This window comes from Eufriesea mexicana, unplaced genomic scaffold (genome assembly GCF_001483705.2).
Source record: "Eufriesea mexicana isolate 0111107269 unplaced genomic scaffold, ASM148370v2 scaffold4786, whole genome shotgun sequence".
Classification (NCBI taxonomy): domain Eukaryota; kingdom Metazoa; phylum Arthropoda; class Insecta; order Hymenoptera; family Apidae; genus Eufriesea; species Eufriesea mexicana.
The window spans coordinates 280,205-295,866 of NW_016912807.1; the positions used below are offsets into that span (position 1 = coordinate 280,205).

The 15,662-nt window shown below is 29.6% G+C and overlaps 2 protein-coding genes across 4 annotated transcripts; one reads left to right on the forward strand and one right to left on the reverse strand.

The window, feature by feature from the left end:
- Positions 1–1,139: 1,139 nt before the first annotated feature.
- Prp39 (pre-mRNA processing factor 39) lies at positions 1,140–6,264 on the reverse strand. 2 transcript variants are annotated; one of them, XM_017905858.1, is made up of 14 exons: positions 6,195–6,264; positions 5,845–5,969; positions 5,514–5,747; positions 4,970–5,428; positions 4,721–4,898; positions 4,384–4,634; positions 4,191–4,316; positions 3,259–3,407; positions 2,768–3,173; positions 2,531–2,695; positions 2,067–2,453; positions 1,788–1,947; positions 1,661–1,716; positions 1,562–1,583 (listed from the first exon to the last, which is right to left on the reverse strand). In XM_017905858.1, exons 1-13 carry the CDS (start codon positions 6,241–6,243, stop codon positions 1,706–1,708), a joined length of 2,700 nt encoding a protein of 899 aa, XP_017761347.1. In that variant the 5' UTR covers positions 6,244–6,264; the 3' UTR covers positions 1,562–1,583; positions 1,661–1,705. The 2 variants fall into 2 exon arrangements, with proteins under 2 accessions (XP_017761346.1, XP_017761347.1); XM_017905857.1 differs by having other exon boundaries at positions 1,140–1,583; positions 1,661–1,947.
- An 853-nt stretch (positions 6,265–7,117) lies between these two features.
- Positions 7,118–11,221, forward strand: spas (spastin). 2 transcript variants are annotated; one of them, XM_017905868.1, is made up of 7 exons: positions 7,118–7,739; positions 7,830–8,000; positions 8,557–8,817; positions 9,668–10,020; positions 10,112–10,443; positions 10,520–10,830; positions 11,000–11,221. In XM_017905868.1, the coding sequence occupies exons 1-7, from the start codon at positions 7,193–7,195 to the stop codon at positions 11,161–11,163; spliced, it is 2,139 nt and encodes a 712-aa protein (XP_017761357.1). In that variant the 5' UTR covers positions 7,118–7,192; the 3' UTR covers positions 11,164–11,221. The 2 variants fall into 2 exon arrangements, with proteins under 2 accessions (XP_017761357.1, XP_017761358.1); XM_017905869.1 differs by lacking the exon at positions 8,557–8,817 and having other exon boundaries at positions 11,000–11,163.
- Positions 11,222–15,662: the final 4,441 nt, after the last annotated feature.

Consider the following 15,662-nt stretch of genomic DNA (forward strand, 5'->3'; position numbering starts at 1 on the left):
ATAGTATAAGGATATAAAGTTTCCATAATTATGATTATTTGAAATCATAATAATGTTTTCATAATAAAAAAAGCATATGGGTTACAAATATTTGTTTCTCATTTTGTGTTGATATTCGGTACTTCCTTACTATTTAATAATTTGCATAAGCAAACTTAATAATAGCAACCTTCGAATATCGAAAATTTGTTAAAGGTAATGTGTACAGACATTAATTTAGTAACAAATGAACTGAAACATCAATTCAGAATGTAATTAAAAATTATATTTCTCTTATTTTGACAGTCATAAATATATTTCCTTGAAATCCTAAATTAACACAAGCAATGCATTGTTGCTATCAGAAGTGTTCATATACTTTTTAAATTTCATTTATTGTAAATTATAAAATTTCACATACAGAAAAAATGTCTTTAATGTATGTGATTTCTATGCCGATTTACGGCAAAATTCGGATTTTAGTTACAAATGCGAAATTACAACATATAAAATAATATGCATCTGTAACTTAAATACAGGGATTCCAACGATAATTTCTATAACTTGAACGTGTTATAGAAATTTAATTCTGTTCTTTGATTAATTGTTTATCAAAAATGTACTGACAAATGTTAACAATATTTATTCCGTGAATACGTCATAAAGTGCGCTTACGTAGTATCTCTAGGATATTCAAATACCTATTTTTCCATTTACACATATATCCTAATTTCTTTAAGCGATACGTTCAACGCACATCAGCTGAAAAAAGAACTATAATATTATAAACTAAGTACGCGAAAAAAATACTTATTACAAGATATAGGTAACGTTTATAAATTGCTACTTTCCTGTTGAAGAAATAACACAACGTCACGGAATAAAATTAAACACAGAATGTTGCATTATACAAATCCAATGCAGATAGTATAATTAGGATATATTTCACATAATGTACTCTGTTTTCGTACTGTATGGCAATCTTTATCAACTACCTGTATTGTGTTATATTTGTAATACATTCAATATCAGTTGGAAATTCTTTAGCATTTCCTGCACTGTATTATGTAAAATACATTAAGAAAGAACTTCATGCAAACAATTAATTGTATTGAAAGAAAAACATCAGTACGACAAGTATTACTATTATTCGTGTCAGGTCACTGATGTGTCATTGGAACTTGAAAGAATTTTGCTTCCTTTCTTTTTGTTTGCCATCTTTAGATGTAAAAATAAAGATTATAAAATGTACAGTAGATACAGCAACGCAATGAAAGCTGATACAGGAGAAATTTTGTATTGTCCACTAATAATAATTATAAGATCCCCATTGATTATATGGTCCATATGCTTGTGGTCCTCCTTGTCCATATTGCCAATTCTGATAATTGGCATAATTAGGATCTGAAGGGGGTGGATACTGTTGATAACCCTGTTGATATCCACCTTGACCACCATATTGACCACTTTGAAATTGTTGCTGTGATTGATAAGGTCCACTTGGGCCACTGCTATACTGGTATGATGATTGTGAACTTACAGATGGTGGAGGTGGTACATTAGACTGGTCTCCAGTTTTAACTTTTTTGGGAGGAGAAGTATCCCTATAAAATATGAAATTTAAGCTGTTTCATAAGTGTCGATGGTAGCTTAAATACTTTTTTGTACAAATAGCACGTACGTTTTGGTATCATCGTTTTTCGTCTTTTTCCGTTCCTTTGCTTGTTTAATACATTTCTGAAATTGTTCATGAGCCTTCAATACTTGTCGAATATCTGGACTAAAATCTTCAAGGAATTCTACTTTACGTTGTGCAAAAAGTACTCTTTGTTCAAGATCAGCATGTTCTCGTTCTATAAACATATCCATGTATCCCACAATTTCTTGAGTATCAACTGGAGTTCTTTGCATTCCCAGATCAATCAATTGTAAATAAAGTCTTGGATTATCTTTATCTTTTTCTGTTGCCTAAAAGATATATAACATGAGTGTATAATGGATAAAATTTAGAATCATTCATCAAAAGTACAATCAAGTTATAGAGCCAAAATAGATAAAATGTATTATGAAAATTAAAACGAGCATACCTTCAATAATACTTTGATTGCCTTATCCACATCATTTTTTACTTTACATAAAAATCTTGCATATTTGACTACAATGTTATTCGCGATAGTTCTATTCTTACTATTGCTAATATAATTTTCATACAATGTACAAGCTTTATCTAAATCCCCTCTTCTACGTTCCAAATTTATTCTTCGATATGCCACTTGTAACATGTTTGGTATTACATTATCAATATTTTCCAATATGTTTGCTGCTTTTTCGAAATTACCCTGACCTTCTTCAAATGTTGCCCACTGTAGATGTAAATTTGGTTTCTTTGGATGATGCACCATGCAAGCTCTAGTATATACATCTCTTATTTTTTCCACATTATCACCTTTCAAGGATTCCAAATAACGAACGAACTATAAGAAAATTTAAGGCTGCTTAAAGCATTCATTGCAGAAATACTTCTGAATGAATGAACATAAGTAAAACTCACTCTCATCCAGAATTCATCATATAAAGCACATGCTATTAAACATCTTTCAAATAAGATAATTATCCGATTCTGATCTTTTTGTTCAATTTCAAAATCTAAATATTCCTTCCAATTTTTTAACTGACATCGTTCTAAAGGTTTAACGTGGAAATATGGCCTTTTAATCTATAAATAAAAATTAAATATTTATATTACAAAAATAAATGTTGCACAGAATTATACAACATGTATACCTACACCTTCTTCATATGACCATCTTGCAGCAACTGCATTAATATTAGCTTTATGCATTTTACGCCTACTACTAATAATTTTTTCCCTTATAGCACGGGTTTCTTCATCAGTTGGCGGAAGTTCATGTGGTGGTGGTTCTTCTCCAGGTGGTGCATCATCTGCTGCTGAAGTAGAGGTACTATCATCTGACTTCAGAAGTGCTTTCACTTCAGCACGCAATGCAAGAAAATCATCAACATTTAAAATACGATTTGGTAGATTTGAAGAAACAAACTCTTGAAATGCATCAAAATGGGAAATATAACCAAGTGTTGGAGTACACAATAGACGATCATATAAGGCTGTTACTCTGCTTAGACGTTTGCCTTCCAGTTCCCATTTTATATAGCTTTCCCAAAGACGATCAGATCTGCACAAAAAAAAGGTACAAATCTGTTTTAAGTACTTAAGTATAATTAGATAAATATGTGCATAAAATCAAAAATAATTCTCACCTGAATTCAAGACCACATGCTTGGATAGCTCTTTCATATTGTTCTCGAAGTTTCTCTTCATCTTTTTCATAGACGGTTTTGCAGTGGTTGATGTAATGAAGCCAAAGGTCGACACTGAGCGAAATAGCTTTCAAACCTTGGTCGAATACCTGTAGTAATGGTTTGCAATCACACTTAGAACAGTTTACAAGTGATTGGGCTGGTGGCGGGTAGACTTATACCTATTTCTTTTTTGTTTTGTTTTGTTTTTTTTTTTTTAGCTTTCGATAAGCATTACGGTTTTTTTAGCAACGTATACTCACATATCATACGCGTACTGTAAATAAAGAGGTTTAATTAACACAGAGATTGCAGAGCATTGTGCATTCACCTTAAAGTCAAGGAGTGTTCCAATCTGGGTGCCTCTGTGTCTTCCGCCACTTTTTCTTGCTCCTCTCTGGCATGTTCACGTCCTAAGTCTTTGTTTCTGACTTTGATTTAAGACCCAACCCAATCTTACTTACATTAAGTAAGGTACCGCATCTTATGCTTAAGTTACAATACTTTCTGTAGTAAGCTATGTGTACAAATGCTTACAGTAAATATTACACACAATTTCTTGCACGGTAATATCGCAAATTGAAACAACTAGCCTTCGCTTGACTTACGTATTGTATGTAGAATATTGATATAACGGTATAAGTAAAACAGTAATATACGCAATAATATTATAGATATCGCAGAATAATTAAGTAACTAGCTATTTGGTAAACGGAGAGAGTCGTATAGGTGCCGCAAGACGTGCTAGGCTGTTGGAAGGGAAAACCATATTTACGTGCGTGCACACTGCCCACGCGTCTTCCTAACTCGAGCTATTTTCATTAGATTGCGTTAATTAAATGATATCATAATGAGAAGTAGACCTAATAAATATGGTAAACGAGTTGACTCACCCTTTGGACATTTTCGGGGTTGCCCTTCTTCTTCTCGTAATCAGCAAACTTTCTCCAGTAACCGTAGCAATATGGATAACGCTCCAAAAATTTGGTATAAGCCTCACGTGCAGCCTCTGCGTCATTCTACACGAAAAATAAAAATTACATATATTAAGTATAATTTTTATTATGTTTTTATTTTGCAACTTACTTCTTGATCAACATATTGAAGAAGATATGTCCATCCTGTGAAATCTGATGGATCTTCATTAACAGCTTTCCAGTATTTTTCTAATTCTGGTAAAGTTTTTTTCTTTGGCGATGCTGGTTTAATTTCTTGTTTATTATCTCCTGAATCTGTTTCTATTGAAAGTGCAACCTTCTTTGCTGGTGTTTCATCATTATTTTCAGATGTTGGTGAACTAGGATCATATTCTCCTTCTGCATTTAATTTACGCTTATCTGAAAGTAAATTATCGCATAAGATAAAAAAATTTAAATACAACAATCTTTTAAATTAATTAATTTTTATTTTGCTTTATACTTACTTGTACCTTCCATTTTATTCTTCTTTTCTAGGGTTTTACTCATTATTTTTGTCCCACTTTTCTTTTTCTTTTCACTGTCTAATGGCAATTCATCTTCAGAAACTGATTCAGTTTCTCCTAAATCTGCAGGAGCTGCAACTGGTAGTTCTTCATCAGATACTGCTTCTGTTTCAGGTTCCTATATGTTAAAAATAAAACAATATACGTCATAAATACCATATTTCTATTTTCTTTCTTATAACAGAATACCTTTGTTGCAGCTTCAGTAGGTAATTCATCTTCAGATACAGCTTCAGTATCAGGTTCGGTTTTTTTTATAGCATTTTCAGGCAAACATTCCATGTCATCCTCTGTTGTTTCTGTTATTTCCGTCATGTCATATTCAGGCATAGTTTTCTCTGTAACATTTTCTATACTTTCTGATGTCTCTTGTTGACAATCCACCTCCACAATTTCAATTCCAGTACTTTCATTTATAACAGTTTCAGATTCAATTTCTTCTGTTTCTAAAATTTCTGTTACTTGTGTTATTGTTTCCCCATCATCATTCATAACTTCTTGAAAATCTATCAGTACACGTTGATTTGTTTCATCATTACTAATATCTTGTCCTTCCATATCCATTTGTTCATGTTCATTTAACATATCAACTTTATCCATGCTACTTTCTTCTATGATCATAGAATCTGATACCGTATTAGAATGATCCTAAAATAAAAATAAAAAATAATTTCTTTGAAATATAGTTCTAGTGCATTGAATTTAAAGGAATAAAATATTATATATTATATACAATTTGAGATTCAGATGTCTCTAAATCAGGTACACTTTCTTGGACTCCTATTTGTACACTTTGATTCATATTGATTTCATGAATAGTAGTATCATCAGAATTTTCTAATTCTAAGTGTAACATAGTGGAATCATCTTCATTATGTTGTTCAATAATAATGTCACCAAATCTTTGCACTCCATTTTCTGGAATGCTTTCCATTACCACTTCTTCTTGTAACACAGGTTCCTCCTCCTAAAAAATTATAACCAGTTACTTCTATTGAATACAGCATCGATTACGTACATTGATGACTGCGAGAACTATCTATAGTATTATGGAATTTACGCACCTCGACCTCTTCGATTTCTTGCACTTTTTTCGGAGAACGTGTCGCCCTTGCCAGAAGTTTCTTTACAGGAGATTTCTTTGCTACCACGGTAGTCTTACGTGCACGACTGGATCTCGTACGTCGTACTGAAAGAGATAAAAACACAAAAAAAATGCAAAATTTGAATGAGATATTTACGTTAGATGCGTGTACGAGACGCCATTCGTTTAATGGCGGTTCGCAGATCTTTAGTCAGCTGCCGGGTGTATTAATATTTTTGTTTCGTTTTATATAATTTTACATAACTATAAACGAAAATCAGTATTATGCCATGTTGGATACAGTTTCTTTCAGAAATATCATCTTCTTACCGGGTTCATTTAAAGTGATCTCACTTTCATCACCACTTGCGGACGACATCTTGCCTCGATGCAATCTCTGGAATGTAAAACGCAGAACTGATGAAGAAAATGGCGGCAGAATACTAAGAGAGACACTCGGTAGGATAGTAACGTACTAATGTGATGTTGATAAATTTGCCAACTAGTTTATCATCAATCGATAATTATTATACCGGGAAAAATAACAAATATATAAACATCGTTTCGTGTATCACCATAGTTATAAAATGTAAAAGATCATTAGAAAATATATATATTATATAAATTATATTATATGAATACATACATATTTTTAAATATAAATCTGTTACTTACTCTTTAGAGAAACTTTTATTTTCCAAAAGTAAAATAATAAATGAATAGAGGTATAAAGTATACGTAAGATTTAAAATTGTATGAAAAGGATAGGAAGGATATCTAAATATACGCATGTGCAAGAGAATACGATAAAGAGCGCAAGTGCGTAAAGTAATCTATCTCGTGTAGAACACACACTAAATGAAATAAATACTAAAGTGCACTGAATATAAGTTTCTCTATGTATATATTATTGTATATACAATTTTATAAAACGACGTTTGTTGATGTTTGTAAATCCATATTATATATTGATGTACCAAGTTAAATGTGAATCAAAACAAGCGATGCTGAAGAGGATCACGAACCATATTATTTCGTTCATGATTTGTCAATTTCAAACATCTCGGAATTCTGAATCTTGTCGTTCTTTTTTTTTATTTCCTTCGTCAGTGGAAACGATTGGTCCTGCTATTCAATTATTTCTAGGAAAATTTAATCATTAAAACTACAGATCGTTTTTAAAAAAATGATCTAAAATAAGTTGAAAATCATTTTTTTATTTTCAACTTTTATACAACGTTGGGAATGTCAAAATGTTTAACTCAAATCGTATTTGGCGATAATAAGTGTACTTTGTACCATACGAATTCAAAAATTTCCGATAGGAAATGTCTTACAGTGATGGCGGACGTCCAATACGAAAGTACGGTTCCAAGTCACCAAAAAAACTTTGCGTGACAAAGAATGAAAATAGTGATAAAACAACAACTACAATTAATTGCAATAACCATCACCACAATCATTACCATCATAATCATCGCTTTCTCGACACCCCTCAGCCGTCGATACACAAACGTAATCTCTATATTGTTTCTTTTCCTTTGATATTGCTTTTCAATGTTTTGAGAGCACTTCTTTATCAGTTATTCGTGATATTTAAGTATTTGTATACATCTACATCTCAGTTAATTCAACGAAGACAAGCTTGCAAGCAGACTTGCCAGCTAGAGATTGTAGTTGGTCAAAAATCTAGTGAAAATTTAAATAATAATTTTAATAATACTGGACAAACTGAAAACGAAGGAATGTCACAAGTGCCTAGAAGACCAATTGGTCCTGGCCCTGGAGATCCATTACTTGCAAAACAAAAACATCATCATCGTAGAGCTTTTGAATTTATCAGTAAAGCACTAAAAATTGATGAAGATAATGAAGGTATGACATCATTAATTTATAAATAATAGTTACAAGTAATATATAATTTCTTTCATTTTAACACTTTTTTCTTAATATCCTTTGAACTAGGTCAGAAAGAAATGGCAATTGAACTTTACAAGAAGGGAATTGGAGAATTAGAAAAGGGAATAGCCATAGAATGTACTGGTGGTCGTGGAGAAGTATGGGAACACGCACAAAGACTTCACGATAAAATGCGCACTAATTTGGCAATGGCGAAGGATAGACTTGATTTCCTTGGTTTGTAAATATATATATTTTAAGTATATCGTACATTTCTTAAGCTGTATTCAATCTTATTAATACAATTATATTATGTATTTATAAATTGTATTGATAAATACAAATTATTTTTAAGTGAAATTGTGGTACAGCTTAAGAAGTAATATATTAATAATGTATTTAGCATGCTCATGTGTTAATTGTTCTATAATGTTCACGCGTATGTGTGTGTCTGTATGTACGAATGTGTGCGTGTATGTGTGTGAAAAAGAAAGGATATTTATGTGTGAATATACCTGTGTGTGTATGCATGCGCGCGTTATCCCTTTTTTTAATGGTTTTATTTTTGGCACAATATGTTTTTGTCATAAGCGACGCAAATTTTTATGTATAAACTAGTAGCCAAACTTCATATAGTAGCATTTCTAACAGCCATCTGAGCATTCATTTCAAATCTAAATACTAGTTATATAGTTTACAATTTGGACAAAAGTTGACAAAATTTATGGGTTCAAACTGTACTTAGCTATTTAGCCTACTGCAGCATGGCAGAGAATGTTTTTCCTTTTTGTAGTGAGTGTGTGTGAGCTGAAAAAACTGGATATCTGCAATGAATATCGTGCTCCTGGAAATAAAATGGACAACGAACATCCAGGAAAGAATCTGAGGGTCCGACGCAATATACATACATTACAAACAACTCGACCTTCTTTAAATACAAATCATATTAAAAATACAAACAGTACACAAACAGTGAACATAGGGCAGAATACATGTACTCAAATTCCCAAGTTAAGGCCACGTTCACCAAAAAACTATTCTGCCCATTCTGAAGGTACTGTTTGTCTGAAGTTTTGGGCTTACAATGCAGACTTTGAGTGTAAAACTGTTAATTGCTTTTTTAAAACTGTTCTTTCTATTCTATTATTAATATATGCATTTGTATAACTTGCTGAGTAACAAGCAATAGTAACAAGTAGTAAATGCAAGTATGTTATATTACTTTTTATAATTAATGTAGTTTCGTCACATTTAGTAATATAGTATATTTATTTCAATAATTAATTTAAAGGTATAGAATTATTTATGTGTAAGTATAAGAATATATATAGATACACATGTGATATTTTCTGCATGTGTGTGTGTATATAAATATATATGAAACAATGAATGAATTAAAAATAAAAATTAGTTTATGTGCATGAATGTATGTTTTATATAACAATTTAAAACTTTATTTGAAAAACGCGTTAAAAAGTATTTATTACATCTATACTCTAGAAAAGTATATTCATATTTATTTGTTATTTTATATACAGTATTCAAGTATGTCATTAGTTTAATATCATTAGTTTAATGTATAACTTTTTAACAATATAGTTTGTACATATAAAATATTAATAATGTGATGTATGCTTTTAATTTTTATCATATGTTACATTTATATTACAAATACATTTTACTTGTATGACATGCATACTACTTTGATAAATACATTTCATTTTTTTTATATCAAATTAAATTATGTTAACAATTATATCTTTTATTGCAAAATGTTTGTCTTGTATTTAATTCTTTGTAATAGTACTATATAATAGATTTAACAAGAATTTGTATTTAAGAGTACTAATAGTTATATTTTTCTGTGTTTATATCTCTGATTTACTTGTTTTATATCTTTATAGCATCTGGAAGAAAATTATCTGTTCCTGGAAAGAGAGTGGGCACAGCTATAAGTAAAAGTCAAACATTACCACGCAGTATGGGACGTTCAACACCAGTGCAGTCTTGTCATAGAGTTACACCTATTAAGCCATCATCTACACCACCTTCGGTGAAAAGACAATTATCAGTTCCTGGAAATGGTTCACCTATTAGGCGACCAGGAACACCTACTGCATCAAATAGTAATAGAGGAACACCTACAAGAAAAGCGCCCATTTTAAAAGGTGTAGATCCAAAACTTGCACAAGTTATTCTAAATGAGATTTTGGAGGGTGGAACAGCAGTACACTGGGAGGACATTGCTGGTCAAGAAGTCTGTAGATATTACACGTATATATTATCAAATAAAAACGATATATAATGTGTTATATAAGCTTATATTTTATATTTTTTACTAAAAATAGACTGCAAAGCAAGCCCTACAAGAAATGGTCATTTTACCTTCATTAAGGCCAGAATTATTTACTGGTTTACGAACGCCGGCACGAGGATTATTATTATTTGGTCCACCGGGGAACGGGAAAACATTACTTGCACGCGCTGTGGCTACCCAATGTAATGCTACATTTTTTTCAATATCTGCTGCAAGTCTTACATCAAAATATGTTGGAGAAGGAGAAAAGCTAGTACGAGCTCTTTTTACTATAGCGCGAGAACTGCAACCATCTGTGATCTTTATTGACGAAGTGGATTCACTGTTAAGCGAACGTAGAGATAATGAACATGAAGCTTCAAGGTATATTTATATAAGTTGTAATATTTAAACAAAAAAATTTACATTAATTTAATCAGTTTAATAAATTATTACTTAGACGATTGAAAACAGAGTTTTTAGTCGAATTTGATGGTTTGCCATGTAATCCAGAAGAAAGAGTACTGGTTATGGCTGCTACAAATAGACCTCAAGAATTGGATGAAGCTGCGTTAAGAAGATTCACGAAACGAGTATATGTTACATTACCAGATTTACGAACAAGAATTATGTTACTGAAACGACTTTTAGCTAAACACAATGACCCGTTAACACCGGAAGAGTTAAATGAAATGGCAGTTTTAACTGAGGGTTATTCTGGAAGTGATTTAACTGGTTTAGCAAAAGATGCAGCGCTCGGTCCTATTAGAGGTAAGATAAAATTTCACTTATTTTTATTTTATATTTTGTGTATTATTTACTTCAAATAGACTGAATGGATATGAAGATCTGGTCCAGACAGTCTAACCAATGAATAAACGAGTATTGATTAATTGTGTATGCAAAAATTTATTTAAAAAAATGTATCAATGTTGTATAGAACTTAATCCAGATCAAGTAAAGGAATTGGACCTTAATTCTGTACGCAATATTAGAATGCAAGATTTTCGTGATTCGCTTAAAAGAATTCGTAGATCAGTGTCACCTGCAAGTTTGGCTGCATACGAAAAATGGAGTTTCGAATATGGTGACGTAAGTCTATGATTTTTAAAAATTAGTTAAAGTACAAGGCTTGAAAATAATTTACAGTAAACTATCAATGTTCGGGGAAAAAAAAAAAAAAAAAAAAAAAAAAAAAAAAAAAAAAAAAAAAAAAAAAATATTAATTATTATAGAGTGTAAATATAGCAGCTTTTACATTTTCTAAGCTAATTTATAAATGATATCTATACGTAAAAGAAAATGTTATAATACTGCAAAAGGCACTCTTGCTAAGTAATGTTTTTTAAACCATATTACAGCAGTAACACTGTAATATTAATAGCTTTATGCTATACATATATGTAACACGCATATATATACACGCTATGCGCGCGCGTTGTGTGTGTGTGTGTGTGTGTGCATATATATATATATGTATGTATATGATACATTCTATACTCCATCCAATAATCAGGTATCATAGATTTAAGTTTCACTTTAAACATGTTAATATTAGAATTCCAGTCTTCTCAGTTATATAATCTATATAGATTTTGTAATCTTTATTTCATATTTTGATAAATTATGATTTTTAATTCCATTAAATTATAACTTATTTTTGTTATCTAAGTATGCACTAATAAGTAATAATAATATAAATTATTCTAATGATATAAAAAAAGATACAATACTACAGTCAACAATTACAATGCATATAATGAAAAAAGTAATGTAAATATTTAATTACTATTCAAGCACAATTGATTTGAATAATGTTAGTAGAAAGACTATTTGCACATGAAACAGCTCACGTCCAGCCAGATAATAAAGTAATTACTATAATTGGATATAAACAAATTGAATACTGCTGTAATTATGTTATTAAGTAAGTATTAAAAACAATAAAAATCTGTAGATCTTGTACAAGCACGTGCTTAAAGTGAAAAAAAAGTACTTGAATAGAATGTTTTAGGTACCAAAATAAATACTTAAATAGAATTGAATTTTATAAAAATAACAAATTGCACACTGTATAACATATTTGGGAAAAATATTGCAAATATTATTCTTGTTGTGTTTGGTAACATTTCAGATACTCATTTGATAATTGTTAAAATAAAGTAATATGATTAAGATTTCTTAATAGTGGTATCATACTTGTCAAATTATAAATCATTTCTTGATTTGATGAGATTACTATAAGACAACGAACTGGAAATATATTTGAACTTTATGAAAGAAATATTTATTATTTATAAGTAAATATCAGTAAAAATTTAATGTTACGATGAAGGTATGCTACAAAAAGAAATCGCATATATAAAGTTTTTGATATTTAACTATTGCTTCAAATGCTCAAATAAAAGGTGATTGTGCTTGTATGATATAATCATTAATTTAAAAATGCATTTATTGCAAAACAGTAATATTAAGTTCTTGATATTAGCCCAATATTATTTTATTTTGAAATTAATTAATTAAAAATTTGTTAACTTTATTCAGTGTGTACTTGTTTAAATCGAAGTATGGAATAATTGTTTTTTTGTATTGTAACTCATTAAAATTTCCAGTTAATGACGACAATGCAACGAGTTTAGAGTTTTTCTGGTGTGATCAATAATTGATACTGATCAATAATATAGTATGATATATATGTAGCATATTTCAAAAGTAATATTAAAGATCGTTTCATTTTTGCCATGCAATTTAATGAAAAAAAAATTGCTCGTTCGAGTTATTAGAATTTCAATATTAGTTATACCTGATGCACTCATAGGAAAGTAGTTGCAAAAAATATAAATTTGCACTTGCCGCAAGATTGCGCAAAGTTTCTATCGAATACACAAATACAACTAACGAACAAATAATGCCAAACCTGTTCAATTTCAGCATTGCATCAGTATAAATGTATTAAGTTTAATATGTATCGTTGAATGCTGTATGTAATTAATTTAATGTAAGTGTTAAAAGTATTTATGTTGAGAGAGTATAGTGTTAACTGTACTGAAGTTTTACTTACTTTACAATCCTCTTTTTTTCAAATTTATATTGATCATATGTAAAGTTCTATTAAGTAATTAATAGTATTTAGAATATTTTTGTCCGTATTTTTTCGATGACCTTGCACAACAGACTGTTATTAATATGGATATATCTCTATTTACGACCCTGGCCTTTCATGTTCAAAACACGCTCAGCCTCGATTAAGTTATTTTGCTACTTTTATAAAAACTTGTAATAGAGATTTTTCTTAAGAATATAAGCAAAATAATAACGCTAATATTAATTATCGCTATATTAATTAAAAGTAATCAAATGTGGATTGATCATAAAGAGATATTTGCATACGGCTGCACGAATTATGTTTTCTTGATAAATACATTGTAAGCTTCAGTCCCTTTCTTTCCGATGTTATAAAAAGATAAAAATTATTTTGATAATTTCTTAAAGTATTAATTTAAAAAAAATTCATGTCATTTATAATAGGCATTAATATGCATTCTTTCTAAAAAGATAGTAATTGTTAGTAAAATAAGTAGTAATTTATTTGATAAAACGTAACATAAAACTTTTAAGTTTTATTTTTATTCCACGAATGGTATTTTTCAGAGACTTCTTCAATTATGCTTTGATTAAATGCTAAATTTATATTTTTCAACAATATTATAAATTATGTAAAAAAGTATGTTGAACAAGGTAGACAGATTATAATTGTAGATTGCAAACTAAAATTTTCGTTGAGCAACTCCTTTTAATATATTATATTATATCGTAGTATTCTTCGCTTGATAAAACAATTAACAAATACATATTTAATTAACGTTGATATACTGAGTGACATCATGCAATTAAATAGTAATTTTTAAATGTAACTGAATAGTATAGTGTCACTTATTGTACAAAAATACAAGATATCCTACTTAGTATTTTGCCGCTGTATGATCGAGATCGAGGAACGCATGTATTGTGTGTAATAAAATGTACAGTACAAATTATTCTACCGCATTTCATTTTGGAAAGGAATGCTCGCAACTTCCATATGAAAATGAATTAAATTGTTCACAATTTTGCCGAATTATTATTTTTTAATCATAATGTTAAAATGTTTTAACTTGATAATATTCGCGAAAGAAATATTTTTATTTCATACAGTAATTCGCGTGATATTTTCTGTTTTAAATTGAATATAACAACTCCCCTTTTGTACAGAAAACGTACGAAATAGTTGTGTTACCTTTAATAAATCGCAAATACTATGCTTGACGTTAAATTTTATTGTGTCAAAAAATCAGTCAAAATTATGTCTTCTACATAAGTCATCCAGTTATCAAATGGTTTAAGAGTTTGATGAAATAATTTGAAGAAAAAAATATGATCGACGAACGTAAACAATTGTAAAAGTATGTCGGCTGTAAAATAAAATTACCTTGTATGTACTTAAAAAACTTATATTATTTTTACATTTAACCAGTTATAAACGAAGGTACTACGTTTCTTATAAATTTAAAAAATCACTTTTGATATTATTTCATAACTTTATATTTTATAATAACGTGGGCTATGAAATAATACAAAATATTGTGTATTTTAAATATTTATTCCTTTTTTTTCATTCAAAGGACAATTTGTTTTTATTATAAGATAACATTATCCTAAGCATTTTCGAGGGTTTCACACCCTGCTGTACCTAAATTACTCTTTATATAACATTTTTTTATGTCTTCCATCGGTTCACTGATTATTATTAATCCATAGACAAGTTTTTTTTTTCCTTAAATTGGCTTTCCGTAGTTCGATATCACTTATCGCAGTCAATTAATCATTGCTATATTCGACTTTATGTTTCTCCTGTTATTACATTCAGTACTGACTTTATACAAATTGGTTTTGAAAGGTTTATGGCTTTTTATCGTCGGTGGTGAAGCGAAGTATCGATAAGTTTCCATTACTCTAAGTCACCCTAATTTTTTTCGGTAATTTATTAACTTAATGAAACATATTTTGAAAAACTATTTTTCAAGAAATAATCAGAATAAAAGTCATGAATTCTTTACAAAGTGACAAATATTAAAACTAACTTTGTTGAAAATCGAAGAATGAGATCTTCTTAAAATTGTGCAATAATTTTCATCTGTATAATTGGAAGACACGAAAAAGTAAGTATCGTGCCATATGATAATTGCAATAACGTCAAAATATCAGATAATATCAAATGTGATTGTCAATTGATATACTGATTATTATAAGAGGAAAACAGAATATTCAAAAAAACGTAATTTTAACTATCGATGTATAAATCAATAAAGACAGAATGGTAGTGACTCCAACTCTTAGTGGAAGTGTTTATCGTTATCATTATCATTATACTTAAATTACATTGTAATAATTACACCAAGATTCGCTATTTCTTTGTACAAATGGAGAGGAGTCACTAATCAGTAGAACAAAGTGTATGTAATTAAGACAAATTCGGCATAAAATATTTCATTTTTCACACTTCCAGAAATATTTTTGTTTTAAATTCTTTATAAGAATGTTTTGTACATTTACCACCGACGATA